The sequence below is a fragment of the Caretta caretta genome, chromosome 9, assembly GCF_965140235.1.
Source record: "Caretta caretta isolate rCarCar2 chromosome 9, rCarCar1.hap1, whole genome shotgun sequence".
Lineage (NCBI taxonomy): Eukaryota > Metazoa > Chordata > Testudines > Cheloniidae > Caretta > Caretta caretta.
This window is the reverse complement of record NC_134214.1, coordinates 47,778,162-47,805,641: the sequence shown is the minus strand read 5'-3', so window position 1 is coordinate 47,805,641 and position 27,480 is coordinate 47,778,162. Positions and strand designations below refer to the sequence as shown.

General features: G+C 43.4%; 1 protein-coding gene across 2 annotated transcripts; it reads left to right on the top strand.

Annotated features, from left to right (window-relative positions):
- Positions 1-933: 933 nt before the first annotated feature.
- On the top strand, positions 934-25,863 carry SAG (S-antigen visual arrestin). 2 transcript variants are annotated; one of them, XM_048864988.2, is made up of 16 exons: positions 934-1,055; positions 1,161-1,312; positions 2,333-2,499; positions 3,099-3,159; positions 3,268-3,312; positions 3,676-3,869; positions 6,447-6,506; positions 7,490-7,557; positions 7,742-7,877; positions 8,314-8,398; positions 10,087-10,159; positions 13,357-13,494; positions 13,826-13,903; positions 15,689-15,712; positions 16,173-16,237; positions 25,424-25,863. In XM_048864988.2, exons 3-16 carry the CDS (start codon positions 2,389-2,391, stop codon positions 25,627-25,629), a joined length of 1,344 nt encoding a protein of 447 aa, XP_048720945.1. In that variant the 5' UTR covers positions 934-1,055; positions 1,161-1,312; positions 2,333-2,388; the 3' UTR covers positions 25,630-25,863. The 2 variants fall into 2 exon arrangements, with proteins under 2 accessions (XP_048720945.1, XP_048720946.1); XM_048864989.2 differs by lacking the exon at positions 15,689-15,712 and having other exon boundaries at positions 935-1,055.
- Positions 25,864-27,480: the final 1,617 nt, after the last annotated feature.

Here is a 27,480-nt window from a genome sequence, read left to right as displayed (position 1 = left end):
TCCCACCTGTGGATGTTTGCAGCAGCTACTAACTCTAAGCAAATGTGGGTGAATATTCACAAACTTTGACTTTTTGAGTGCTTACTGGAACCCTGATTGCAAGAGTTTAATTCAGTTGGGGAATGGAAAGAAGGCCGGGGATCTCTCCAGTGAAAACTAACGTCCCATCAAAGTATCAAACACAGCTGCTTTTGAAATATTTACAAGCCATGAATTACCCACAAATTATTCACAAAAAGAACAGGAGGACTTGTGGCACCTTAGAGACTAACAAATTTATCTGAGCATAAACTTTCGTGGGCTACAGCTCACTTCATCAGAGGCATCTGATGAAGTGAGCTGTAGCTCACAAAAGCTTATGCTCAGATAAATTTGTTAGTCTCTAAGGTACCACAAGTCCTCCTGTTCTTTTTGCGGATACAGACTAACACAGCTGCTACTCTGAAACCACAAATTATTGTGTGAACAAAATCAAATTGAAATTCAAGAAAAGCAAAAGCTATTTTCAGACCCTTCATGAGCGGAAAAAAGCTAAATTGATCAAATTGCTCATCTCTATTGTACATCTTTAAACATGTATTGAGCATGTGTAATTTCCTCTTTATAAACCAATTGAAGAAAACAGTGGGTGGGCCACCAACATAAACTATTGTACAATGTGCCCGAGGGATATCAGTGACACAACAATAGATAAGCTTTGTGTTAACTCTACAGTTCAATTGTGGAAATAACATATCTAATGATAATGTACTTGCAACTCTTAGAATAGCTTGTATTTATAGAGATTTGTTCTAATGCTTGCAAGTTCAATGTCGCACAAATAGTCCTTTGTTTAGCTCCTTATTAGGCTGCATGATTTGCAGCCCCAATAGAGAAAGAGATGGAGAAAGAGCTTTAGAATAAAGCTGCTTTCCATAACCCTCCTGCTCCATATAAATCTGTACTGACTTTACACCCAATGAATCTGGTAGGATGGCACTGTAGACTCTTGAAGATCTGGGGTCCCGTAAGTAATAGCCAGCACTGCTGACCTAGCTGATCTGTTCTTAATCCAGGTACAATATTTGCTGCTTGAAGGGGATTGGTTTTTGAAAATCTGGGCATAAGAACCAGAAACCCATTTTCATTTCAGGCTACATATTGCCCTCCTTTTTCACCAGCAGGCTAGTGAGTCACTCCCACAGACAGGGAAGAGCTGCAGGACCTGGCTGCCTGGAAAATTTACCTTTGTTCAGTGGTTTAGAAGGAGTTATTTTATTGCTCTGGGAACTTTCTCCTCTGGTGGCTGCTGTGGAATTTGGAGCACTGCAAGGTATTTAAAGATACTGCTGTTTCTTTCCCTAGTTTCCTCTTTCTCAAATCCTCTGGCTCACGTGTTCCCCCGAGGAATTCCATACTACTCTTAGAAAAGCTGCTCCCACTTTGGCAAAGGTGGGGAATGTTTTAATTTTTCTCTCTTTAATCCTGGTCTTCCAAAATACTTCCTTCAATGAACTGATTCCAAAGGTGAAGAGAAGGACCAGCTTTTTCTTGGAGGGAGTCAGAAACTAATTTCTGAGTGTCTGTGTTGTGTAAGTTCCTAATAAATGTCATGCCATATTGTAAAGATTCACAGGGTAATGTAAGAAGCAGAAGTGGTTGAAAAATAGATGACATCTGCAAGCATTTTCGTTTTCTGTAATGCCCAGTTTAATTTTCAAAAGGATTTTTTTGAAACTGAACTTTCTGAGAAGTTGAAAGGTTTAAATTTTTGAAATAAATAATCCTATCATGTGACTAAGATCAATCAAAATAGGCAATACTGAAAAAGGGAAACTGAACCCCACCATGCACCTACTGAACAATCAAAAAGCTAAATAGTTTTGCTTTGAATTTTCTAACAAACTTTTAAAAAATGGAAACTTTGCAATTTTTTCTCCCTACTGTATGGGGTGGTTTGTTTTGTTTTTTTTGTTTTTGTTTTTTTAAAAAAAATCCAGTTTGAGTTAAAAGGTCAAATTTAAAAAAAAAAAATCTGATCAGGTGTTTCGCCTGCTTCTGCTTGTGCTTATTTATCTTACTCTCCACCCCCACCCCAAAAGCCATCTGTGTGAGAATTTAGCTTCATAACTCCCATTGGTAGCTTGAAAAGTGAACTTTTCATTTAAGCTTCCAATTTAATGCAGAGGGAAAGGGTAAAATAAAAGGGAAACCATCCCCTAGCACCAGAGTTGACTTGAGTTTTCAGAGGGAATAGTCTGTTTTAACCAACCAATGTAGTGCATTAAGATTTTGGATCCTATTCAACATGCCTATAATCTCATTCATCTTCTCTTTTTGACACTTGTTCAAGGATCTCTTGCTGTCAGAAGGCTTTGTTCTTTCCCAGTGTCCCACCCATCTGTGGAAATGAGCTGTGCTGAGTCTCATAAGGTGGCTACTCTTTCCTCAATTTCTCTGAAGAACGCCAGTCCCCCTCAATCACATGTTGTCTACAAGAAGATGTCCCGTGATAAAGCTGTAAGTAGCACAGTAATTGGCATGCATACCCACCAGGTTGAGCCATGGGTGGACAGGGCCACTGCCTTGCTTACCTGGGGATCTATTTATGGAACACTTGTCTTCACCCCACTTCTTTTGAAAATAATTTGATTTATACTCACGCCCTAGTGGTTGGCTATGTTACAGAATTGATAAAGTGGACTACCTGCATGTTAACATAATGACCGATCTTACATAGGATGGCAACGCCTCTCCCAACCACCTCATTGGACGTCTCTCTGTTAGCTGCCCAGATGTCTAAATCAAGACCGACTCGCCATCTTTCCAGTTTGAGGCAAAAGTCCTTCACTGCACAGCTCCTGTGCGGCAGACACAAGGAATTGTGTCGTGCTTTTGGAGTTTGGTCCTGCAACGTGCTGAGCCCTTTACCCTGATCCAGTTAAATACTGAAGCTCATGAATAGTCCTGATAATTTCAACGGAAACTACTCATGTGCTTAATTTTTTTTAAGCATATGCTTAAAAGTTATTTTGCTCAATTGGGCTAAAGTGCTCAGCTCTTGGCAGGATTGATGCCCTGGCTGGTCTTGCCCCATCTGCATTGTCTGCTTCCTACAGGTGACTATCTACCTGGGAAAACGAGACTTCATTGACCACATAGATGGTGTGGAACCTGTAGGTAAGTCCAGACACAAGCTCTTCTTATAGGTTTTTTTGACTTAATAAACCTCAATTATTTTCCCCCCATACTGCTTAACATTTACTATTTTCTATTTCTCCTTTCTAGATGGTGTCTTGTTAGTGGATCCCGAGATCATCAAGGGGAAGAAGGGTTTGATGTTTTAAATGATTTCAGAGTTTGCTACCTCTTCAGTGATCTCTCACTGCAAAGCAAGGATCTCTCCTGCTTTCAGGGCTCTAATTGGCTTACGCAAAATTCACCTCATCCTGGGGAGAGAACTTCCGGTTGTTGGACATGCTGTTTGAATATGGTCCAAGACTTCAGTCTCATTACAAAACAAACTTAAGATCTTTGCTATATTATGAATTGGAACCAGGGCCAGGGGGAGGGACACAACAGTGTTGTAACTGTTTTCCTGGACTCCATAATTGTAACACAGATGGTCTCTAAGTCTCAAAATCTCTGAATTGGCTGCTCACTGAAAGTGTAATCTACTGTGTATGTTCTTTCCAGTGTATGTGACTCTGACCTGTGCTTTCCGGTATGGCCAAGAAGACATTGATGTGATGGGTCTGACCTTCCGAAAGGATCTTTTTTTCTCTAGGATACAGTTGTATCCACCAGTGGAGAAATGGGAATCTCTCTCCCAATTGCAGGAATGTCTGATGAAGAAGCTGGGGAACAATGCTTACCCTTTTGTTTTAACAGTAAGTGGCTCACATGAGCCTCTGACCCACTTCTACTTGACTCTTATTATCCAGCCTGTCAGCACTCCATGATAATCTGAAGAGGAGATTAATGTTACCTAAAACTCTAACTTTGAGTCAGAGGTTAGATGGCAACCATTATTTACCACCCCAAGTGTGCTAAGGATTTAACAAACTGGAGGGGTTCTGACTGCGCACAAAAAAATTCCTTATACAGGGAACCATAATGACTTTATGACAATAAAAGCCCTTAATGTTTCCACCTATGTATCTCGCTCCCCTATTGCCAGAATATTTGCTTATACTACTGCCTTGTGTACTCATGAGGATGTGTCTATGCCTTGAGTTGTGGAACTGATTTGCAAAAAACCCTACGTTTTGCTGGAATAATTATTAAAATGAGTTAATACAATTATTGCTTATATTTGGGTAGCACCCAAAAGTCCAGCTGGGTTTAGTGGCCCCATTATGCTCGGCATTGTATAAGCACAGATCAGAGACAGCCCCCGAGGTCTTACAGTCTCAAGACACGCATGGTCAAGAATAGGGGATGTGGCTACAACACAGAAGCAAATGAATCTGGTGGCAAATTGGCCCAGCTTTATTAGTTGCAATGATTACAAATATTTTACTGGGGTGGGATATGAGAGAGAGGAAGGAAAGAAGGGAAGTGACCACTTGATACCTGCGTGGCTATGGGCAGCGGGCTGGATTTTGGACGTTCCACAGCAGACATGCGTCTTGAGGGGTATGGAAAAAGGTAAGGAAGTGGCTGTACGGCTTTTAGTGGGGAACTTTTCCTGTGCTTGTGGGGCAGCATATGAAAAAGCATGCGATTCAAAGAAGTTGGCCAGTGGAGGAAAAGGCTGGGAATGCTTGGAGAGGGAGGGCAAGGGTTGGCAGTGAGGTAGGCTTCTAGTTCTGTGAAGTGGGGTCAGACTGAGTTATGAAGAAGTTACGAGAAGTTTGTATTTGATGTGGAGGTGAGTCAGAGGCGGGCCTCAGAGGGCTGACATGGTCAGAGTGACTAGCCAAGAAGGCGATCTTAGCAGCAGCATTCTGAATAGAGTTGGGGGGAGCAGAGAATCCATGCCAGAAAGGAGAAGACTGCAGTAGTCAGGATGTGAAGTAATGTGGGCTTGGACAAGAGTTTTGGCTGTGTGGACAAGAGAAGGGGCTGGAGTTTGGAGATGCTGTGTGGAGAAAGCAGTCAGATGTAGAAATGGCCTGAATGTTGCTCCGGTGAGAGAGCAGAGTCGAAGGTGACACCCAGGTTACAGGCCTCAGTGGCAGTCAGATACTTAACCTGGCTGCTACCACTTCTTCTGTGGCCATTTTTCAGGATGCCCAGCTCCTTCCCTCTGCCTAGTCTGTCAGCACTTCTACCCCAGCCTTATCCTCCCACCTGCTATCTCCCCAGACACCATTGCTAGCCTGCTCCCAAGCTTCTTCATGCACGTCTGGCCCAGAGACTCCGTGAAGTCCCCTCAGAATGTCGCTGTGCAATCTTCTTCTACCAGCCTGTCTAGGTGCTTATACTGGTGCTTATCACTGTATCATCAGAACGTCTTAGATACCACTTTGATAGGTGCTATAGAAAACACTAACATGAGTAGATCTACAGCCCGTATGTCTGCTTCCTCTTCTTACCCCAGAGACATCCCGTCCCCTTCACTCTGCCTTAGAGACCATAGTATCTAGTGGAATCCCATTTAGAATCTGCCATATGCTGATACTGTAGCAAATAGGCTTTCAACTGTCTCTGCAAAGTCTAGGCTTGTGACATGTCTACTAACCATTCAAAGACAAAATGGAGACCTCCACCAAGCTCAGACTGTTGGGATTTCTAGAGTGGCACAGGTGGTAGAACTTCCAGGCCATGTCGTTCCAGCGGGGCAGAGCTGGAGCCTTTCATCACAAGCTCACGTCCTGCCCAGGCCAAAAGCGACTGAGCGCTCTTACTCTCTGCTGGCTGTTCTAGTGATCTCAGTCCAGTTCCCCATGGACAGATGTCCTCAAACACTATCTTTGGCCTCGTTAGTTCAGTCTCTGTGCCCATGTGACCCTTACATGAATCTACTATCTTTCACTCACTCCCCTGAAATGGAAGCAGAATTATCCCCTGGGTAGGGCACTGGACTGGAAGTCAGGAGTCCTGGGTTCTAATCCTGGGGCTCTGCTACCAATTTGTCTGACTTTGGGCAATCATTTCCCCTTTCTGATCCTTTGTTTCTCCTCCCACCCTTTGTCTTATCTATTTAAATTAGAAGTCCCTGCCCCATGGAGCTTACATGTGTGTAGTGCCTAGAACAATGGGGCCTCTCTCTCAGCTGGGCTCTCTAGGCACTATTGGAATACAATTAACAATGTCAGTGGTCCTCCAGTGCCTGGTTGGGGCACTTGGGCAGGGTAATGTGGGGACGCTTGCCTTGATGCTGCTCAGGCTTGTCTTTTATGGAGAACTAATGGGCTGTGCTGTCTCAGGCTGTCACTCATGCACCTATCACGAGCGCTGTATCATTTTAGGAGCAATAGAGTTGGGGATCTGGATAATTTTTCTGGTTTTTTTTTCCTCAGTTTCCAGACTATCTGCCCTGTTCAGTTTCCCTGCAACCAGCCCCTAATGATGTCGGGAAGGTGAGACCAACAGAGTTTCATATATTCAGTACTTCTACTGGGGAAGAAATTCCCAGGAAAGAGCAAGAGATGCATATTTGGCTCAAATATTTTGAGAGCAAGAACTAGGTAACACAGAAGTTGATGTACTTTCCATCACTGGAGATGTGGAATTGTGCCATCTTGTGAACCACCCAACAGGAAATAAGCCAGAGTGGGATGGAGTCAGAGGCATTTTGAGTATCCAGTCTCATTTAGTAACCGATCAATAGCAGTATAACAGTTGGGGGCGGAAAGCATTTCACTGAAACCTGAGACTCCATTTCCTTCAGAATACTACAGAAGATGGAGGTTGGCCACAAATGAAATAAGTGTGGTGTCAGACAAGCTTGTGTTAAATATTCACTCACATCACACACACTCTCACTCAAGTGTCTGAAATCTAATGCCTTTTTTTAGACCAAGTGCCAAGATCTCCCATTAATTTAAAATATATATGGCAGAAACTTGTGTTACGTGTTTGGGTAAAAAAACAAACCCTGTTAAGAGTAACTAGGTAACAAGAGCAGTTACTCAAGGATAATGCATTTTAAAATATTGGATACTTGTCCAAACAACTAGATTGGACTTATGAAAAAGTGATGCAGAAGGTGTTGGGCAGACACTGGAGGTCACAGGGATACATTGTATGTCTGCTTAACAATAGAAATATGTTAGCAAAAGGTTTCACAAATCTTTAAAGAGAGAACTAAATGGGACTGATGTTAGTCATTTTAGAAACACAGGACAGGTGGCTAATCTTTAAGAAACATGGGACATGTTGCTCGGAGTGAGTCGATAGCACTTGCCTCACTAGGAAACATAATAGGCTTGGAAGTGTCAGTTGTCAAGTTCAGGAAGATTTTTCCAAACCCTGGGTGTTACATCTGCAGAGTTTCTTGTATAGGAAGGCTGCTAACCACTTAACAAATTTCACAGCTTCTCTCTCTCTTTCTCTGTGGCAGTGCTGCGGGGTGGACTTTGAGGTGAAAGCTTTCTGTACAGAGAACGTGGAAGAGCGAATTCCCAAAAGGTAACAGAATGTGTGTGGAATCAGGACAGTCTCTTGGCGCTGGTTCAGCTCTGCTCTAGGTATTGGTGTTCAGATCCTTCCATTGGAAATGTTCTGAAAGGGATGTGAATGCAGGTGAACAACCACTCCAGTGAAGTAGGAGGGTCTGCTCTGTGTAACTGCAGTTCTGTTTGCTGCTCCTCAGGAATTTTGTACGCCTGTTGATCCGTAAAGTACAGTTTGCCCCAGAAGAACCAGGACCCCAACCTCAAGCTGAGACCACCTGGCAGTTTTTCATGTCCAGCAAGCCACTGCACCTGAGAGCACGTCTAAGTAAAGAGGTGAGCAGCCTGCCCCGGAGAGCTTCATCTGCTCATTGCTCAGAAGCAAATATCTCCTTCGCTGCCCCAAAACCCCCTCCCTGAGACATTCGCACCTGGATTCAGTTTGTTCTGACTTGCTCTAACATTCAAGTGCTTTGACACCATTTCTCTCAGTCGCTGCTGTCAGCAATAGCCGGGAATGGAGTGCGTGAGCTCTTTCACTGGTGCTCTGCTTCACAATTCGATAGTGACTGACTACTGAAGTCAGTGGAATGACTCCCATTGGTTTCAGTGGGCTTCGGCTCAGGCCGTAGGCACGGAGGCTGTATGTACCTGGAGTAGTTGATGCCCCATCATCAGTCCACAGGGGGACTAGAATTGTATTTTTTTTTAGATTGTACAAGCCCTTCTGCTAGGTTATGCGCCAAGTGCTGAGCCCATCTGACTCTTCCAGGTGTTTTACCATGGCGAGCCCATTCCTGTCACTGTCACCGTGACCAACAATACAGAGAAAACAGTGAAGAAGATCAGAGTGCTGGGTACGTTTTTGCTGTTGTCCTTAATCCCGTGGGGGCTACGCAGCGTGGGGTTTGTGTTTTCATCCTGTCGTCAGAGCTGGAACCTATTAGTGTCCCTCACTTAAACAGACGTGGGGTCACCCTGCTCCATCCCATTGCCCTGTCAGTGTCCCTATGCTGCTCCAATGCCTCTGCTGCCTTTCAGGCCCATCACTGATACAAGCAAAATGACAGCTGGCAAGAGGGTTCTTGTTATGGGAGACTGCCCATCTTAGAGCACTGAAGGGGTCCCCCCCTTCTCCCTGAGGAAGGGCAAAGGCAGGATATTGAGGTTCAGTTCCAGTACTGCTTGGCTTTAGGTGTTACCATAATACAAATTAAAGGCCACAACTAAAATTAAAACCCCATTGTATTGGGCCATCTACGAACACCTAGTGAGAGAGAGACACACAAAGGATAGGATAGGAAACAAAGGCGCAAGGAGGGCAAATGACTTGCCCAAGGCCAGGCAACGGGTCGGTGGCAGAGCTGGCAGTAGAAAGCAGGTCTCCAGAGTCCCAGTCCAGTGCTTTAAATCATGCTGCCTCCTGTGTGGGAAGGTGATGGGCTTAAATATGTGAGATGCAGAGGTTGCGTGAGCAGCAGGACACTTTGAGGTTGCCAACAGGGAATTGTCATTGAATGTGGTTATTTCTAGTGAGGTTATGTTGGGATCAGTTCTGGGCCTGGCACTGTTCAATGTTTTTATCAGTGATCCGGAAGTATGTATAACATCACTGCTGATAAAATTTGCAGACAACACACAGGTTGGCAGAATGGTAAATGGTGCAGACAGGGCAGTCCTACAGAGTGACTTGGTAAGCTGGGCCATTCAAACAAAATGTGTTTTCATACAGACAAATGCCATGTCGTTCATCAAGGAACAAAGAATTCAGGCCATACCTACAGAATAGGTGACTATATCCAGGGAAGCAGTGATTCTGTAAAGGAGTTTAGGGATCATAGTGGACAAGCAACTCAGCGTGATCTCCCAGTGCGATACTGCGACAAAAAAGATGAATCTGATCCTTGGCCGTATAAACGGGATGAGTGAGTAGGAAGAGGGTGGTGATTTTACCCCTGCATACAGCACTGGGGAGACTGATACTGGAACACTGCATCCAGTTCTAGTGTCACGTTTTAAAGAGGATGTTGAAAAATTGGGGAGGGTGCAGAAGATAGACACAAATGATATGAGGGCTGGGTAGAAAATGCCTTACAGTGAAAGACTTAAAGAACTCAATCTGTTTGTTATCCAAAAGATCAAGAGGTGATTGACTGTGATCTCCACAGGGAGAAAATACCATTTATCTAAAGCCAGACAAATTCAAATTAGAAATAAGGTGTAAATTTTTACCAGTGAGGATGATTAACCATTGGAACAAACTACTAAGGAAAGTGGTGAATTCTCCATCTTTTGATGGCTTCAGGGCCCTGTGCCTTTCTGGAATATGTGTTTTAGTCAAACATACATTATTGAACCCAATATGAGGGTAACTGGGTAAAATTCTAGAGCTTGTGTTATATGGGAGGTCTGTGAATTGTATGTGCCCTACCTGCTGTCCCTGTTTGTTCCTTCTTGAGAAGGGTAGTCGTTTACGTTGTTTATATGCTGTGTCTGTATCATTGATTCTGTCCCCTCACTCCTGTTTTTGTTCTCTCTCTCTTAGTGGAGCAAGTTGCCAATGTGGTTTTGTACTCAAGTGACTATTACACGAAGGCGGTAGCAATGGAGGAGGTGCAGTGAGTATCTGATTGTCCTGCTTTCCCTTCTCTACCCTACTCACTCATTTCCTTCGCTCCCTTTTTAAGTATCTTCTCTCACCAGAAATTAGAGGCTCTCAGCTATGGTCTGGAGCTAGTTTCCTGGTGCAGCCCTGCCACCCCTCAGACTAAGGGGACGCTGACAGAGGTCAGCTATCATGTTTTCGATGATCAGCCCCATTCTCTCTCTCTCTCTCTCCACCCCATGCCCTGGATGAAAACAGTTCACTTGATACACTGAGAATTCTCTTGCCCGCTGTAGTTTTGTTTGAAACAATGGAAAAGACACGAGATGGGCAGTGGCGTAGCCAGGTGCAAAAAACAGGGGGAGTGGAGATTAAAAAAAAATAAAATAAAAAGGCATCACCCCCGGTACTCACCCAGCAGCGCTCCAGGTCTTCAGTAGCACTTCGGCGTCGGGCCCTTCACTCGCTTGGGTCTTCGGCATTGAAGGACCCCCCCCAGCCACTGCAATGCCGCCGAAGACCGGAGCGAGTGAAGGGCCCAATGCCGAAGTGCTGCTGAAGACCCGGAGTGCCACCGGGTGAGTACCGGGGGTGGCGCCTTTTTTATCTCCGCTCCCCCCGACCCACCGCCGAAGACCCGGAGTGCCGCCGGGGGAGTAAAATGTAAAAGGCGCCAAGTAATTAAAAAGGCGCCACTTCTGCCCAGCTACATTCAGATGGGAGTCTCCTCTCCCACCAGCCAGGGACTGCCCCAGCCCTCCACTCAGGGATCTGAAAGACGGGATATTCCAATGCATAAGAACAGCCATACTGGGTCAGACCAATGGTCCACCTAGCCCAGTATCCTGTCTTCCAATAGTGGCCAGTGCCAGGTGCTTCAGAGGGAATGAACAGAACAGGTAATCACCAAGTGATCCATCCCTAGCTTCTGGCAAACAGAAGCAAGGGACACTCAGACCGTAGTGTTGCATCCCTGCCCATCCTGGCTAATAGCTATTGATGGACCTGTCCTCCAGGAACTTCTCTAGTTCTTTTTTGAACCCTGTTATAGTTTTGGCCTTCACAACATCCTCTGGCAACAAGTTCTATAGGTTGACTGTGATAAGAGCATAAATCCATCCCATCCATCTTTAAAGGAGTTTCAAAATGATAACTTGTAATTGTCACCCTGGGCTATGGCTGGCTTACAGATCACTCTTCTGAGAGTCACAACAGCTATGCCACATCCTGCACTGAAACTGCCAGACAATCCCATTCAAGGGGGCTGTTTTATTTTATTAAATTAGTTATAGGCTTTCAAAACTGTGGGGCACATCCCCAAAATACCTGCTTAACTGAATAACTTTAATTGAGCCTTCAGAATTGAGTGTCAGGTCAATGAAATGCATTAAATATATGCATTTATATATATATTTTAAAATAAATATTTTATTTTAAATAAATATAAATATTCTTAAAATAGCAGTCTGTATATATTTACCCGGTTTTCAATGTGTAGTTAAGATCACAGTAGCTGTGTAGCTATTACTAGTGAGTGAGATTTTATTAGACCAACAATTATAACATTCTAATAACATTCTAATAACATTCTAGCCTGAGCTAACCATAAAACAGTCCCTTCTAGTAGTGGGTGAATTTCCAGGAAAACAGGACTTGATTCTGCCTTTGGTTATGAATAAAGTTCCCAGAGAGGGCAGAAATGGGCCCACAGCTGCTATGTATATTGAGCTGTACCTTTTGTTTTTGATTCCGTATCTATTATTTTTATATCTATTGTTTAAAAAAAACAAACACCATGTTCGTGTCTTTAAGTAATTTTAAAATCCCCAAACCTAACAATCTGCACCAAGTCCACCAGTGTATCCTTGCCAGATAGCCCAGATAAAGTAACCAACTGGATCTTGGCGCACAGCCTGCTGACCTACCTAAATGCCAGTCCTTGGCCTGCTTGCCCGCTCAACCAGTGCTTGATGGGGGAAAAATGAGCTTTGCAGTCCTGAATTAGTGCTCCACTCTACACAAAACAGACTAACACATGAGTTGTGTAAGGCTCCAGGCTGTAAGCCTAAATGGTCTATTCAGTAATGTAGAAGGGGCTGGTACCAAGGGGGTAGAGGGCTGAGTAATTAAAGAGAAAAGCAGAGTTGTTGCCTTGAGTGATTTATCGATTTGATCTGAGATTAAATACTGTAACTTATTTTGCTTGTATTTCATTCACACTGGGAGCTTGTTTGTGGTTACTTTACATGATTGTGAGACTTAAGAAACTCCGTTTACTTTACTTATCCAATAGGTGACTTGTTGATGGCCTACATGGGGAGCGGTAGAAGGATCTCTAGTCTAGCTGAAAACCCACGGCAGAGAGTCTGAGTCCGGGTCAGCTGACTCAGACTAGGGCTACAGGGCTAAAAATAGCAGCGTAGACATTCCAGCTTGGGCTGGAGTCTGGGATATGAACCACCCCCCTCGCTTGCCAGGTTTCAGAGCCTCGGTTCCAGCACAAGTGGAAATTGCTATTTTTAGCCCCATAGCGCAAGTCTGAGACCGAGTCAGTTGACTCCGACTGAGACTCACTGCTGCAGGGTTTTTGTGGTTTTGTTTTTGCAGTGTAGACGTATCCACTGGTCCACAAGTTGCAATGGCTGGAAGTGGAAGCTAAACAAATTCAGGCTAGAAATAAAGATGCAAAATTTTAACAGTGAGGGTAACTAACCCTTGGAACAACTTACCAAGGAGGGTGGAGGATCCTCCTTCGCCTGAAGTCTTTCAATCAAGATTGGATGTGTTTCTAAAAGATATGGGGTAATGCCACCAGAAATCAATGGCTTGAAAAATAATTGGATGAAATTGAATTTCCTTTGTGTGGCAGGAGATCAGACTAGATCATAATGGTCCCTCTGGCCTTAATGTGTGAAAACCAGATAAATGATTATGGTATTGAAACCACTTGCTCAGTTTTCAGGAATGCTTTGAAGTTTGCTTTGCTAGTGTGCATTGGGTCTGGCCTGAATGTTGGATTTTCTGCTCTTGGTTGTAGATCAAGCCAGACATAGCTTTGTTTTTAAGGCTTTTTTTTTTCCTGGAAAGTATTGGGCAGTTGGTGCCTGGCTCTGCAATCATCTGTTCTGAAATTCCCATAACCAGATCTGTTCTTCAACTGAATGTGTTTCTCTCTCCTCCTCCTCCTCCCCCCCCCCCATCCACTCTAAGGGAGAAAGTGCAGCCAAATAGTACCATCACCAAGACATTGATACTTCTGCCCTTGCTGGCAAATAACCGTGACAAACGGGGCATAGCACTGGATGGAAAGTTAAAGGATGAAGACACAAACTTGGCTTCCAGTACCATGTGAGTCCTATTCTGAAGGGTACCAACCGATAGAGAGTACCAAAGAGGAAGGGAGGGTAGAGAGAGAATATCCTATAATATCACATTCAGTTTTGCATATAGGTCAAGTTGGAAGAGTGACTTATATTCATTCAGGCTGGGATCTATTTCACCTTGGTGTGTGCCCCAGGCTATATTTCCAGGTGTGGAAGGGTATCCACTGTCCCAAGGTCTCTCTCAATATGTTTAATACCTGAGAATGGGATGTGCTCACTTGGCTGCTTGATTCTAGCCATGTGCTGATAGTGCACTGTGTAGTTCCCACTCTGACTTTTCTTTTTCTTTCCTGTAGTATTAAGGATGGGATTGACAAGACGGTGCTGGGGATTCTGGTTGCCTACAAGGTGAAGGTGAAGCTCGTTGTCTCAGGGTAAGAGCAATGCACTTCGTATCTGTATAGACTAGAGATGGAAAATGTGCCTGTTTTGTAGAGGACAGTCCACAGTTAGGAGAAAGGGGTAGGGTGACCAGATGTCCCAATTTTATAGGGACAGTCCCGATTTTGGGGTCTTTTTCTTATATAGGCTCCTATTACCCCCCACCCCACCCCCCATGTCCTGATTTTTTACACTTGCTATCTGGTCCCCCTAAAAGGGGGTGCAGTTTAGAACATGCTGTCTTGAGGTTGGAAGCCTCTAGGCAATGTCATCTCACTTGGCCAGCCCTAAATTCTTCCCAATCTGTAAGGGGAGAACTTTCCTCAGATGCTAGATGCCCTTGCAGCTCAATTCTGAGTGTAGACTCCTCTCCGATTTTGAAAATGTGTTGTTTTTTTTATGCTGTAAGAATGCAAATAAAGCTTCAATCAAAAATGTACCTCCAAGTCTTCACTTGCCTACTGCACAAGGCTGAGATGCACACCCTTGGGCCCAAACATGCTGTGGTCCAGACCTTCTACCCACTGAGCTTACTGGGAAATTCTGGTGTTATCCCCCACTACTTAGCTTTATGGGGGACGTTCAGCTTCCTGATATCAGTGGCAATATGGAAGGGGACAAGAATAACTCTCAGCTGGTGGGAAGTGTTGATTTGCATTTGCATTCAGCATCACCGGATTCTCTGTGTCTCGATCTTGTTATAATCTAAATCAGGATCAATGGTTTGGCTTGTACTTGTGATAAAATAAGTGTTGCCTTGCATGGTCTCCTGGCTTGTGTTTTAATCCATCCTGTGGATTTAGGGGGCAGCTGTGAATGGAGCCTTGTGAACATTTGCTGTTTGAGGTTCAAAACCCCCTTCCCTCCATCCACAGGATGGATTTGACAAAGAAACACTTATTTATAAGTATCACCTAATCTGATTCTTTACCGTCTGATTTCTTATTCTTGCTTGCATAATTTCTTTGAAGCAGAGATGTTTATATTTGAGCATTGCATTGTGCGGGAGAAGAGAGAAAAGACATGGGAGGGTGTGGGGAAAGGACCAGTGGGAACTGAATTCAGTGGAGATGCTGCTATAACTCAGTGGTTCATAAACTCATCGAACTACTAAAGATCTGATGGACAACTCTCCTCTCATTCCAAATCCCACCACCCCTTTCCTACAGCAACTGCAGCACTTGATTATACCTCCCCCCACCTCCCCCCAAAAAAATATTGAGACGGTGTTAAGGAGATGAGGAAAATGAACTCTCTGCAATATAATGGGATGAGGCTTCCTGGTGGTGCCCACTCCGCCATTTGTGTGTGCTTTTTCTTTCCCACCCTAGTGATAGGATTTTATGTTAATATGGAATCTTTCTTCCGTGCCTGCAGTCCTTACTGCTCTAATTTCTCTAGCTCACTTTGGTTCACTCGTGATCATAGCTGAACTTACACAGAAGAAACACCCAGCCAAGATGGACATTAAGTAACGATGCAGGGTGCGGAGATGCGCTTTGGGTTTCTCTAATTTTATTGGCCTAAAGAACCTCTTGAAAGCCTTAGGATCCTGGACTGTGCTCCAGTAAGCAGGAAATATCTGTGTGGAAGCTTGGCAGATGGGCCACCTGGAAGTGCTCCAGACCATCAGAGACCCACCGTCTAGAGCCATTGTGCTAGATGACTGAAGAGAGAATAGGGCATGGCTGGTTAGCTGGAAGCTTTGTCTTGTTTGGATGTATTCATGGAGCAAAGGGCACATTACAAGCACGTTTTTTGTTTTTCTGTTTACTTAGCATGCTGGGAGATCTCACCTCCAGGTAAAGCTGCTACGTTTTCTGCCTTTCCAAACGACACAATCAAGGCCATGACACTTTGCCTCCTATCCCCACCCCCCGCATAAATTAAAAACCCCTTAACCTGTTAGGTCAAAGGACTCTGAATACTCCAGTGTGATAAAGATGTCTATGCTTTAGTTACGTGCACGGCCTCTAGAAAGGAGCAAAACAACTAATTTAGGACTAAGCGCAGGCCTTGTGCTAGAACCAATGGTAGAGGACAGCAATGGCTGCAGTTGGGTTTTGAGCAAGCAAATCTGAACTTGGTGGTTTTGGTTTTTGTGGGGGTGGGGAGCTTTGAATGTAGCTGAGTTTTAGAGATGGGTGGAACTGGACTTCACATCTAGTAGACATGGGTAGATCGTACTGGGGAGGTGTAGGCTTGACTAAAACAGGAGTTAATGGGCATGTAGGTATGATGCATTCTCTTCTCTCCCCAAAGTGAAGTCAGCACAGAGCTTCCATTCCGTCTCATGCACCCCAAGCCTGAGGAGCCGAACATAAGAGGTCAGTAATGCCACATTCCCTACCTTACACCATGTGTCGCAGTCTCTTGCATATTATGATGCCCGCTATGAATGCCTTGATTCCTGCTATAGGGGAAACCTCAAAATAACATCAGAATGGCCATACTGGGTCAGACCAATGGTCCATCTAGCCCAATATCCTGTCTTCCAACAATGGATAGTGCCCAATGCTTCACAGGGAATTAACAGAACAGGGCTGTTAATGAGTAATCCAATCTCTGTTGTCCAGTCCCAGCTTCTGGCAGTCAGAGGTTTAGCAACCCCCAGAGCATGGGGTTATGTCCATGACTATCTTGGCTAATAGCTATTGATGGACCTACCCTCCATAAACTTATCTAATTCTTTTTTGATCCCAGTTATACTTTTGGCATCACAACATCCCGGGGCATCAAGCTCCACAGGTTGACTGTGTGTTGGGTGAAGAAATACTTCCTTGTTCGTTTTTAAACCTGCCTCCTTTAATTTTCATTGAATGATCCCTGGTTCTTGTGTCAAGGGATGGGGTACATAACATGTCCCTATTCACTTTCTCCACATCAGTCATGATTTTATAGACCTCTATTGTATTAAACCCCTCCTCCCCCAGCAGAAGAATCTCTTCCCGAGCAGGGAAGAGACCTGAACTGAGTGTGCTGTGCCAGATAATCTCAAAACATATGTAATGGACAGGTGGGTGCTGAGGTAATATTATGTTAAACTCTATTATTCTCCCCCCACACCTTTCCTGCACTTCAGCTTTACCTTTTTGCTGAAGCACAGGTCAGAGTTCTGTCTCTTCCAAAATGTTCAGAAAGCATAACACAGAGTTAGACCTCAGGGCTATTGTATGTAAAACCTTGAATATAGTTAACAGTCTCTAGTCAGCTTCAAAGAGAGAGAGTATCATACAGTTTCTTAGTAATCAAACACTTAATACACACAAACATTGTAAATAGCATTTGGAATACTTATGAATAACTTTTAAACAAAAGCTATCGGATAGTAAAGTCATAACGCTTTGATATCTACTGTTGAAAAGTGCTGTATAAGAGCTAGATATTAGACAAACTTCTCCACTTTGTTACTTTTACACATTGAAATGCAAGATTGCAATATTTACATAACACTCACAATTCTCTGTTTTAGCCTGCACACACACACACACACGCATCCCCTCTGATTTTCTTTCAGAGATGATTTCTCAGGCTTTATAGTATGGCCATAATATGTAGTGTGTGTCACCTGGACTGTTCAGAGCTTGAGGAGAATGGCAGTCTCGCTCCGCTTTCCAAATGTGTCACAGCCTTGTCAGCAAACAAGTCTGGGATTCTTATAGCTAGCAGCATTCCAGTCCTTGGATTAATAGTTGACTGGTTTCAGTCGCTGGTAAAACAGAAATCTGTAGCCTGTATCCAGAGTGGTACAAGCCCTCAAAGCAGACACCATCTCTTGGTCAATCAGCTACTGAGCTCGCAGGGCTGTCTTCAACTCCTTTATTTATAACCTTTCTCCCATGAGCTCTGATTGGCTCAGCTCTCAGATGGCGCCTATGTGAGGAACCTGCAAACTGCTTGTCCTAAATGGAACCTTCCTATACCACTTCTGAAACAGGAACTGAGCCTATCTAATGACTGACACACCTTATTGTTGGATGCTTCTAGGCCCTTCTAGCTGAGTTGCCCTGCCCTCTGCATATGTGAAGAGACAGTATTCAAAGAAAAATCCCTTGCTCCTCCACTGCTTCTCTCCCTGTCTTTGGGCACATAAAATAAATAACTAAATGCCCAAAGCTAAAGCATGGGTTACGTGCAATCCTGCTGTGCCCAAGAACATAGCCATTGCTCTTGGGGATGGTGCAAGAACTACAGGACAAGTTTATCAAAGAGGTAAAGCCAAGTCAAATGAGCAAACCAACCCTGATGTACTGAAAGAAAAGGGTCAGAGGCGGGCAAAAGAGAAGGGTTCTGTAGAGATGGGCATTTTGTCCTAAACTGTAACCCCCACTTGAAAGGGACAGACATGAATCCTGTTGTCTTTAATTTGCTTTGAATTAGAGCAGGACATTGGTACCGAGGGAGAGAAGAAACAGATATCAGGGCACAGACTAAAGGTCCTATCCATGTTAATTTTGCCCTTGTTAGGAAGTGAAACTCAATTCCAGCTAACATGGCTCTGGATAGGGTGTAATGTTTCCCTAGCACTGTTCAAGGCTGGGTTGTGACCTGGTCTTAAAACAGTGATCTAATTTTTAAAAACATATTTGTACCAAAGCCATGCCCAGCCAAGGCAGCCAGCACACTGTGAACTAAAGGAGTTTCTAAAACTGTTTCTCAAACTAGATTTCCCTTTGATGGGAATCTTAAACTGCATGACAGAGAAGGAAAAAATGCCACACCAAATTCGTAGGCAGAACTATAACTAGCGAGACACCTAGTGGCCATAAAAGTATATGGCAGGATATGTTGAATAAATAAGACGGGAGCTCAGTATTATAACTCCATGATAAGAAGTTGAGCCACCAAATCAAAACAAAAAACTAAAGCATTTGAACTAAATGCTTGCTCCAAAGCAGTGTTAAGGAGACACATGGCTCCACAAAGATATGAGAAACCCAAAACTCCAGGCTTCGCACGTTGACTTCAGGGGAGGGAATGAGTAACAAACGGTTTGTTACTCCTCAAGCAAGCAGATTAAAGAAGACAGTGTTGCCAACTGTTGTGACTCTATCATCATGAGTGTTGTCATGTTTTGGAGTCTTTCTTAAAAGCCTCAATGGCTGGAATCAAGAGCACATGAGAATCTCACCTTTCATTTACAATATTTCTAACTGTCATGGCTGTAGAGAAAAGCTTGAAAATATTTGCAAGTATAACCTGAGGGCTCAAAGCAGGAGGCAAATCAAAAGAACCCAAAATCTCATGGATATCTTTTTTTTTTTTTTTTAATTGCATGATTTTTGGTGAGGGGCATGGTGTGATTTTTTTTTTTTTTGAACGCTTGCTGTCAGCAAAGCCCTCTTCTACTTCCCCACACTTCAGGCAGATAATTTTGGCAGAAGAATGTAGAGTATCAGGAGAAATGGAGGGCAGGCAGATATCACATCTAACCAGATGCAGAATGCTTCAAATTAGGACCACTTCCACGTTTTCAAGAAGTTGGCACATACACTCTCTCAATGCATGTGTGTATAAAATATAAAAATAGGACACCTTCTCGCACACACGTGGAGCAGGAGGGGGAGAAGACGTTATAAGGGACATTGTGCCAACCTTGTATTTGTAATAAACTTGCTAATTTTGGAAAATTTCCATTGCTGATCATCATTTCAATAGAATATCATAGGGGTTTTTAAACTAAAGATTGCTTTACAGAAATCAGAACTGTTTTTTTCCTTCTCCCCTCTTGATGTTTATAAGGGTCTTCCCAGCAAGGGAGAAACTGATTAACTTTGCAGAGGAAACAGTGGAAATGACTGGAGATCTTCAAGGGTAACATTTTTCAAATGTCTAAGTGATTAAGGAGCCAAAGTATCATTGAAAATCCATGGGATTTTTCAGCTTCAGTCATGTAGGGCACAATTTTTGAAAATGCCTAAGTCCCATTGTCTTAGGAGACCCTGAAAGCATTTTTGAAAGCAAAACAAAGCTCTTAAATCATCTAGGTACTTTTGTAAACGTTACCCATATTGCTATCAAATGCACAATGTAAACAAACAGGGGTTGGGGGTGGGAACACTTACTAACTTTTCAGTTCTAGTGACTTCAGTAGATATATTTTCAGACATAATTGGTTTTTTTTGTTTGTTTAGTTCACTATATTCCTTTTTAATTATTCCCCAAACACGTTTCCACAACTAAGGGTTTGTCTTCACCGCAGTGTTGGGTTAAGACATAACTTGTGTTATCCCTAACCCGCTTCCTGTCCACAAATACATCTGTAGCTCTAGTTAAAGGGTGCTTTAAACTCAAGCTAGCTGGCCCGTCTGGGTGTGGGTTGATGTTTGAGTGCGGCTAATGTTCAAGCTAATAATGCAGTGACCTGTTACAGGCTCCAGCTACTGTTTGCACAACTTTTCAGATGCTAAGCCAATTGCTTTGTGTAGCTTGCCTGTCATTTTGCACTGTGGCCATTCTTACTTGAGCTAGGCTAACTTGACTGTACTAATTCAGGCTAGATGTTGCAGTCAAGATGAGCCCTAAATGTAACAAACAGTGAGCACATCTGTATGTATACCATGGCTAACACTGGGAATCAAATCTGATTTGTTATAAAATAGAGCTCTAGGTGGACTTGAACTCCTGTGGACTGAGATGCTTGGGACTAGATTATCCGACTGGGAGACGGTAATACTTTGTCCTACTGTGCATGAGCTTTGGGCCTGATCCCAGCAAAGATACTTCTTTCTTGATACCTAATTTACTCCTGTAATTCAAATAGAATGGGAACTGAAGATTACAGGTTTGATTGATGCTGATAGCTGTGGTGTCTGTTTGTAGCTACAGTTCATTACATAAGCATGTGTGTGCACATGCCCGCATGTTCAAACACTCAGCAACCTAACAATGGAAGTAGGCCTGGTGCCTCTATGGGAAAACACTAATGCCAGAGCCATGGAATCTTCCTCTTACTTCAGTCCAGTCTCAGACAGAGTATAGATCTTTTTTTCTCTGCCTTTAAAAGGATACATTGGAAATTCAGGATTGCAAAACATCCCTCTCAAACACTCCTCCGCCACATGTTCTTACCAAAGAAGCAGCCCACATATCATTTGCTAAATCATAGCCATCTCCAACAGTTCATTTTTAGGTTATCATACAGATGAAAATAGCAGATTTCCTATAACTTAATAACAGGACAGACTTGCCAGTAATTGTGTGGGGAACCCTAAAAGCAGTTAATTGGGGGAAGAAATGCCTTCACTTCAAAAAGGAAAACACAATGAACAAAATAAAATCCCTTTGAAACCTGCATAGCAGATTTTGAAACACAACATGAGTGTCCCAAAATAGAGAATAAAACCTACCAAATTAAGATGGTAAACTAAAAATCTTTCCAGATCCTGCAGTTTCTGGCTTCCTGTGTTATCTCTAATCACTATTCCTGTTAGTCATTTCATGCTTTTGATTTGTAATAGTGATTCCACCAGTTTTTCACTGAACTCTGAGAAAAAAGATGTGCTTCGTTAGTTCCAAATTAGATGTTGTTTCATTAAGTGGATCAAAAGTTAATTGCATAGACTGAGCTATAGCAAACAGTGTTTAGGGAATCTTGAAGCACCAGGAGACAGACTAATTCTTTTAGCTGATTTGTGCAGCTCCTAAGAGGGCTAGATAAAGGTGTTTATGAGTGGGGACTTTGAGATCAGTTGTCATCCTCATCTTTTCTGTTCCCTTCATTATTGCTGATGAACTAAAAGTTACCAATTTGTCTGTTGTGCCTCCCTACTTACTTTGCTGTCTCTCTTTTGGGGGGGGGGGCAGGATGCAGTTGAGAAGCAGGAAGGAGATCACCTTATAAAGCCAAAAATATAGTGGGATTAAAATGCCAGAGGAGAAAATCATATTAAGATGCCCTCAGTGGGCTGGGCTAAACTAATGCCACCTCTATTTCCCCATCACCACCCAAAAAATCCACCCAGGATTATACAGGGTCAGAGTAAATAGAATGTATCCAGTATCAGCATGTTTACTTGTGCAGGGATGAATTGAGCCTAGGGAATCTCAAACAGGCAGGCAAAGTGTGAAGCAGAGGAAGCAGTCGAGGATTCGGTCTCTTTTCTCTCACCACATTTTCTACTGGTCCGTGCTGGCACAGCTCCATTGAAATAAATGGAGCTGTGCTGAGTTGCATCAGCAGATTTTGTCCCTTAAATGTGTGTGTACGTTATCTTTGAAGCATTTGTTACAACGCTGTTTTAAAAGTTAAAAGCGGAAGTGGAGGGCTATTGCTAACTATTGTCTCCTTTTTTTATTTCTGTGCCTGGAGGACGGACAGGAACTGATTACTACCTTTCCTTTCTCAGATTTCTGTATAGTCTGTGTCTGGGATTTCTCCTACAGTGTGTACACATTGGTTGCATCTCTTTAAATCTTATTTCACACCTGTAATACACTTAGCTACATTGTAACTTTCAAAAATTACTATTTTTGAAGACTTAAAAATACACTTGAAAAAAAATATAAACAGGCCCCGCCACCTCTCCCCAAAAGCTAGGAGAGGATAAAATCAGGCTTATAATAGAAATTACCATCTGTCCCAACTTTAATTCTATAGAGTCACTGCTCTGATTCTATAATGCAAGCTTATAGAAAACTTTCCACACCATGTGATGAAATACTATTTTCTGTCCTATGAGACAACCCCCCCCCCCCCCAAAAAAAAAAAAAAACCCCAAACCCAAAACCCTGAAAGGCCAAGTTGTATTTATTTAGACATTGGATAGTTGCAAGAAATTGCATAGCCTTGTTCAGGCTCTTGAGAACTTTAGCTACATGATAATTGTACATGAACTGCGAAGCAGAGAGAGACGTTGCATCGAGGCAAGAAGAGTGTTGGCCTCTAGCTAATGAGCCTGTGGGAAGAAAAGGCTGCTTTAAGCTAAAATTAGTATAATTGCGTCTTTCGGAGCATAATCGAACCTAGCACCGTGTCATGGGCGTTATGGTGCTGCATATAGCACAGCACCTACCTATGTAACTCGTCTCCTGACAAACTCTAAATCTGACTAAAACAGTGCGTGTTTCCCCCTACCCATTATACAAAAATTGACTGCATACTGCACTTATGGATACCACTAAGCTTCGCCCACATCAGTGATGTCATTGTTTCCTTAGTAACTATCATACTTCAAATGGGAGAAAAGGCAAAAGACTGTATTTAAAGAAAGAATGTTAACACCGTTGATTCAAAAGCAAAATGGTGTGTGATGGCACTTCTGAAAGTATTGCTCTAAATATTTAATTTCCAACTCATTTCAATTGAGCTTGGACCATTGGATAAGATTCCTACATCCCAGATTTCTTAATGGAGTCAATGGGTACAGTAAATGATCCTCTGAGTATGGAATACAAACACAGACCCGTGCTTTAAAAAAGGATCCACTAATTTTAGGCGGTTCTGTTTACGGGTGCTGGGTCTGACGCACTTTAAAGGCCTGGTTTTCAGAAGTGCTGAGAATCATCCATTCACTGACTTCAGCTGGAGTTGTGGGTGCTTAACGCCCCTGGGAGTCTAGAGCTCAGGGTCCTGAGTTTGGCACCAAGTTACTAAGACACCCAGAAACACTGACCTCTTCTGGGACAGTCTGGCCTAGCTGGCTGCAATTAAGCTCAGGGGAAGGGGTGGGTGATGCAGCTGTCACTGGGTGAGCTAAAAAGAAAAGGAGTACTTGTGGCACCTTAGAGACTAACCAATTTATTTGAGCATAAGCTTTCGTGAGCTAAAGTGACCAGAAAAGCAGACCCCAAAACCACCCCCCTCCACCACCACAACACAGTACACTCTGCTTAATCACTACTTTATGGAGAGACCTCTGAGGGCACCAAGTTAGCCAAAGGGAAGCAAGCGGCTAGGAATACTGCCTCACTGTGAAAGCGTAGGCTAAAATCCCATTATGTGAATGCATTTGGCTAGTGCCAAAGAGTTATGTGTAAGATTTAAGCAAGTGTAAAATTCTGAGCTCTGCTCTCTAAAATAAAAGCTGCCAAATAAAGAAAAGAGCTGAAATGTGGTCCCTACCACTTTGTCTTCTGTACAGCGATTTAATTGACTTAATGCTTATTAATGGCTTCTTCCCTGTTCAGGCTGGCTAGTTAAATAAGAGTGACAGACCAATTAAGAGAAATATCATGTCACAAAGCAGTATCACCTCTGCTTGGTGCTAATAGGTGAGCACGCCTTTCGCAGCAGTTGTTCCTAGCAAGCCAACGTGGGAAGTTCTTTTTTAGCTCCTTAGCCCCTTTGATGTCTGAGCTCTGCTGATGGAATATGTTGCAACTAAGAGCTTCAGTTCCATATTACTCTGTTTCAAGTAATTATACCGGAATAAAGTCTCTTATTCCGGACCGAGGGCAGATCTACACTATGGGGCACAGTCTAAGTTATGCAACTCCAGCTACGTTAATAGCTTAGGTTGACTTTTTGCAGTGTCTACACTGCACTGGGTCGACGGGAGAAACTCTCCCATTGACTTACCTACTGCTTCTCGTTCCGGTGGAGTGCTGGAGTTGACGGGAGAGCGAGCGGCGATCGATTTAGCGGGTCTTTGGCCCCCCGGTGGATTGATCGCTGCGCGTTGATCCCCTGGTAAGTGGAGACCAGCCCTGAGCGTCCACATGGGGAGTTATACCGGTATAGCCTTAGCTATGGTATAATTACTCTGCTGTATCTATGCCAGTCAGTTTCCACATGTAAACAGGCCCTAAAGTGATTTAATTTTGCTTCATCCGGGCACCAATATTTTATGCACTGAGATAAAGTTTATGACATAAGGCTTTTCTGGGTTGCTCCTCAAGCTCCAGGAAAAAAACACCACTTCCTGAACCAGTTATCTTTTTGTCTCTTCTTCTTTTGTGAGATTCCTGTTAGCTTTAGAGTAAACTCCTATTCTAACCCTCTGCTGTGTCTCCTCTTTCTTCTTTTATGCATGCTTGTAATTACAGTGATGGAGAGGTATGAAGCTTCTTTTTAATATTGTCCCGCTGGTCATCCCTCCTGGGGGATTAAAGCATCTGAAATTCCCCTAGTCTTGTCCAGAAACATAATGTAGAATGAGCAGGATAAGACTGATTCCACAGGTTAATTCTAGTAGTCTGTAAAAGCCCTTCCCATTTCCAAGGTGTCCAGCTGGAGACTATGCTATTCAGCCGGGAAGGACATGTTATAGCATTTAGTAAACTTCCATGGCTACTATCCTGACTAGTGTAGAAAACAGCTGTTGACTGCTGTCCTAGCTACCTCAACAGGGCTGGGCTGTAGGCATGTGATCCAAAGCCCATTGAAGTCAATGGAAAGACACCCATTGATTTCAGGGGGCTTTGGTTCAGGACTTAAGGCACCACTGGTGAAGTCGGAGGGCATTGCACGTAAAGGGAAGAGAGAAGTGACAATGAAGGGCTCCAAGTGGAAAACTGAGCTCAGTACTATGGGGGTATGCAGTTTTGAAAGGCCTGTCTTTCCTTCATTTCAGTGCCCAGGATGAAAACCTGGTATTTGAGGAGTTTTCTCGTCAACAGCTGCAAGATTTGGATGAAGATGAGAACAAGGCTGTTTCTCCAAATGATGAGTGACTGTGAGAACAGGCTTCTGGAGGAGCTACGGGGTCTGATGGTAGTTACAAACATGTTAGGATGTAGTTTTTTGTTTGTATTAAACTGCCAGGTATTGCTGTTGTAATGTGATCTCTCTAGGTGCGCTGTCAGCAGCAGGGATCGAACTCTGGAACAGTGGATCTAAAGCATGATCCTCTCCTGCCTGGACTAAAAGACCTGGCTTTGTTAGCCAAAGGATGTAGCAGACTCAAACTTCTGTGGTTCAGCCACTAGAGGTGAACAGAGAGGATGAGTCAATGTTTATTTACGATGCTACCAAATAAAAAGGATAGGTGGTTACACCACTTATTAAAGCCAAGCTGATGATGTGTCTGTAGTGTCTGAATTTTCTCCTAGTTTGCTTAGCCTAATGTTAGATCAAAGAGCCACTGACTCAAAAGTTCTGGTTATCCTGACCAACAAACTGCTTGTGTAATCTGAGCAAGGGGAGGAATGGTTTGAAGGGTTACCTAGCCAGTCCTTGGTGATCTGCCAGACCCCTTCAATGGCTTATAAGAAGCTGCTTTTTTTCTTTTCTTTTGATCACTTTTACATCTAAATTCTGTCAAGTTCATTGAATAAGATTTGCATTGTGGATCCAGCCCCTGTCATAAAGCATGCAGTTTGCTCCCCTTTCTGAAGGACTGCGATCTAGCACTAGCAAAATCTGATAATGTTTTGTGATCTCATGATTGTTGCTACAATCTTGTTTTTAAACTGACAACCAGAGCTGTGTCTCTAGTCAGCAGTATATTTTGTAAAACTTATTCTGCACTGCTTGTAATGCTGTGCCACACTGCTCATTTAACGAGGTGGAAAACAGCCACCTTAGTAAAGATGGATGAGCAATCTGCATTTTGCATTAAACCAGAGGTTTTACCCCATTGACCAAAACTCCTGCACACAAACAGGAATTGACATAACAGATCAGACCAGTAGTCCAGTACACTGTCTGACGGTGACTAGTATTGGATGCTTCCGAGGCAGGTACAATAAAACCCAAAGCTGGACAATTACGTAATAATTTTTCCCATGGGCAGGTTTCTTCCTAACATCCATCTGTTAGAGACTGGCTTGTGTGCCCTAAAGCGTGAGTGTATTCTTCCAAACTTTAGATTTTTTTAAAGATACTATCTGTTGTTTCTCTGCATGGTTTCATTATCCATATAACTGTCTAAACATTTCTTGAATCTTGCTGAACTCTTGGCCTCAGTGATAACTTGAGGCAATGAGTTCTACTGGCTAACTGCTTTGTGTGTATATATAGAAATATCCTTTTTGGTTCTAAATATGGTGCCTGTCAATTTAATCAAATGTCACTGTACCAGGGTGCCTTGCCCATTAAGAGCTCAAAGGTGAGGCCACCTAACCCCAGTTACTAAGAAAGCACACAGGAGCAAGGGTTACCTGATTCCCCTATAAAGAGCAACAAGAAGAAGCCAGGCTGCTAGTCCTGCACAGGGAGAGTGAGTTCGTTCCCAAGAAGAACAGACTGGCAGATAGAAGCTGCTGGAGTGAGCAGGTGTCGGCAGAGAAACCTGGGGAGCAGGGAAATGGACTGGAGAACTTTGTTGAATGTTTTGTTAATTTAACAAACCAGAACCAGAGAAGGGCTGTGAAGGGACAAAAGGGTTTGTGATTTACTGAAAAAGCCCCTTGAAGGGGGAAACTGAGGCATGGGGCTATCCCAGAGGCTAGGTGGGAGGTGCTTGGGAGACCGTCCAATGACAGTCTGCAATTTAATTTCTCCCTCCACCATGACCATGTCCTGTATGGTGATCTCAGATTCACTAATATGGATCTCTGCTTCCCACTCCAGGAATGGGAAGATAGCTGAACTAAAACCCAGATAACGGGGAAGACCCTGTGGAACAGCAGTGGAAACAGAGGCTGTTGAAGTCCTTTTCCTCATCAATAGGCAGTATTTTTCATGAAA

What these genes read in the sequence shown, in the direction of transcription:
- SAG (XM_048864988.2), top strand. Translation starts at nt 2,389, where the DNA reads ATGAGCTGTGCTGAGTCTCATAAGGTGGCTACTCTTTCCTCAATTTCT. An exon ending in GTGAAGCTCGTTGTCTCAGG is followed by an intron (nt 13,904 to 15,688) that starts GTAAGAGCAATG and finishes CTGTTTACTTAG; the next exon opens with CATGCTGGGAGATCTCACCT. An exon ending in CTGGGAGATCTCACCTCCAG is followed by an intron (nt 15,713 to 16,172) that starts GTAAAGCTGCTA and finishes CTCTCCCCAAAG; the next exon opens with TGAAGTCAGCACAGAGCTTC.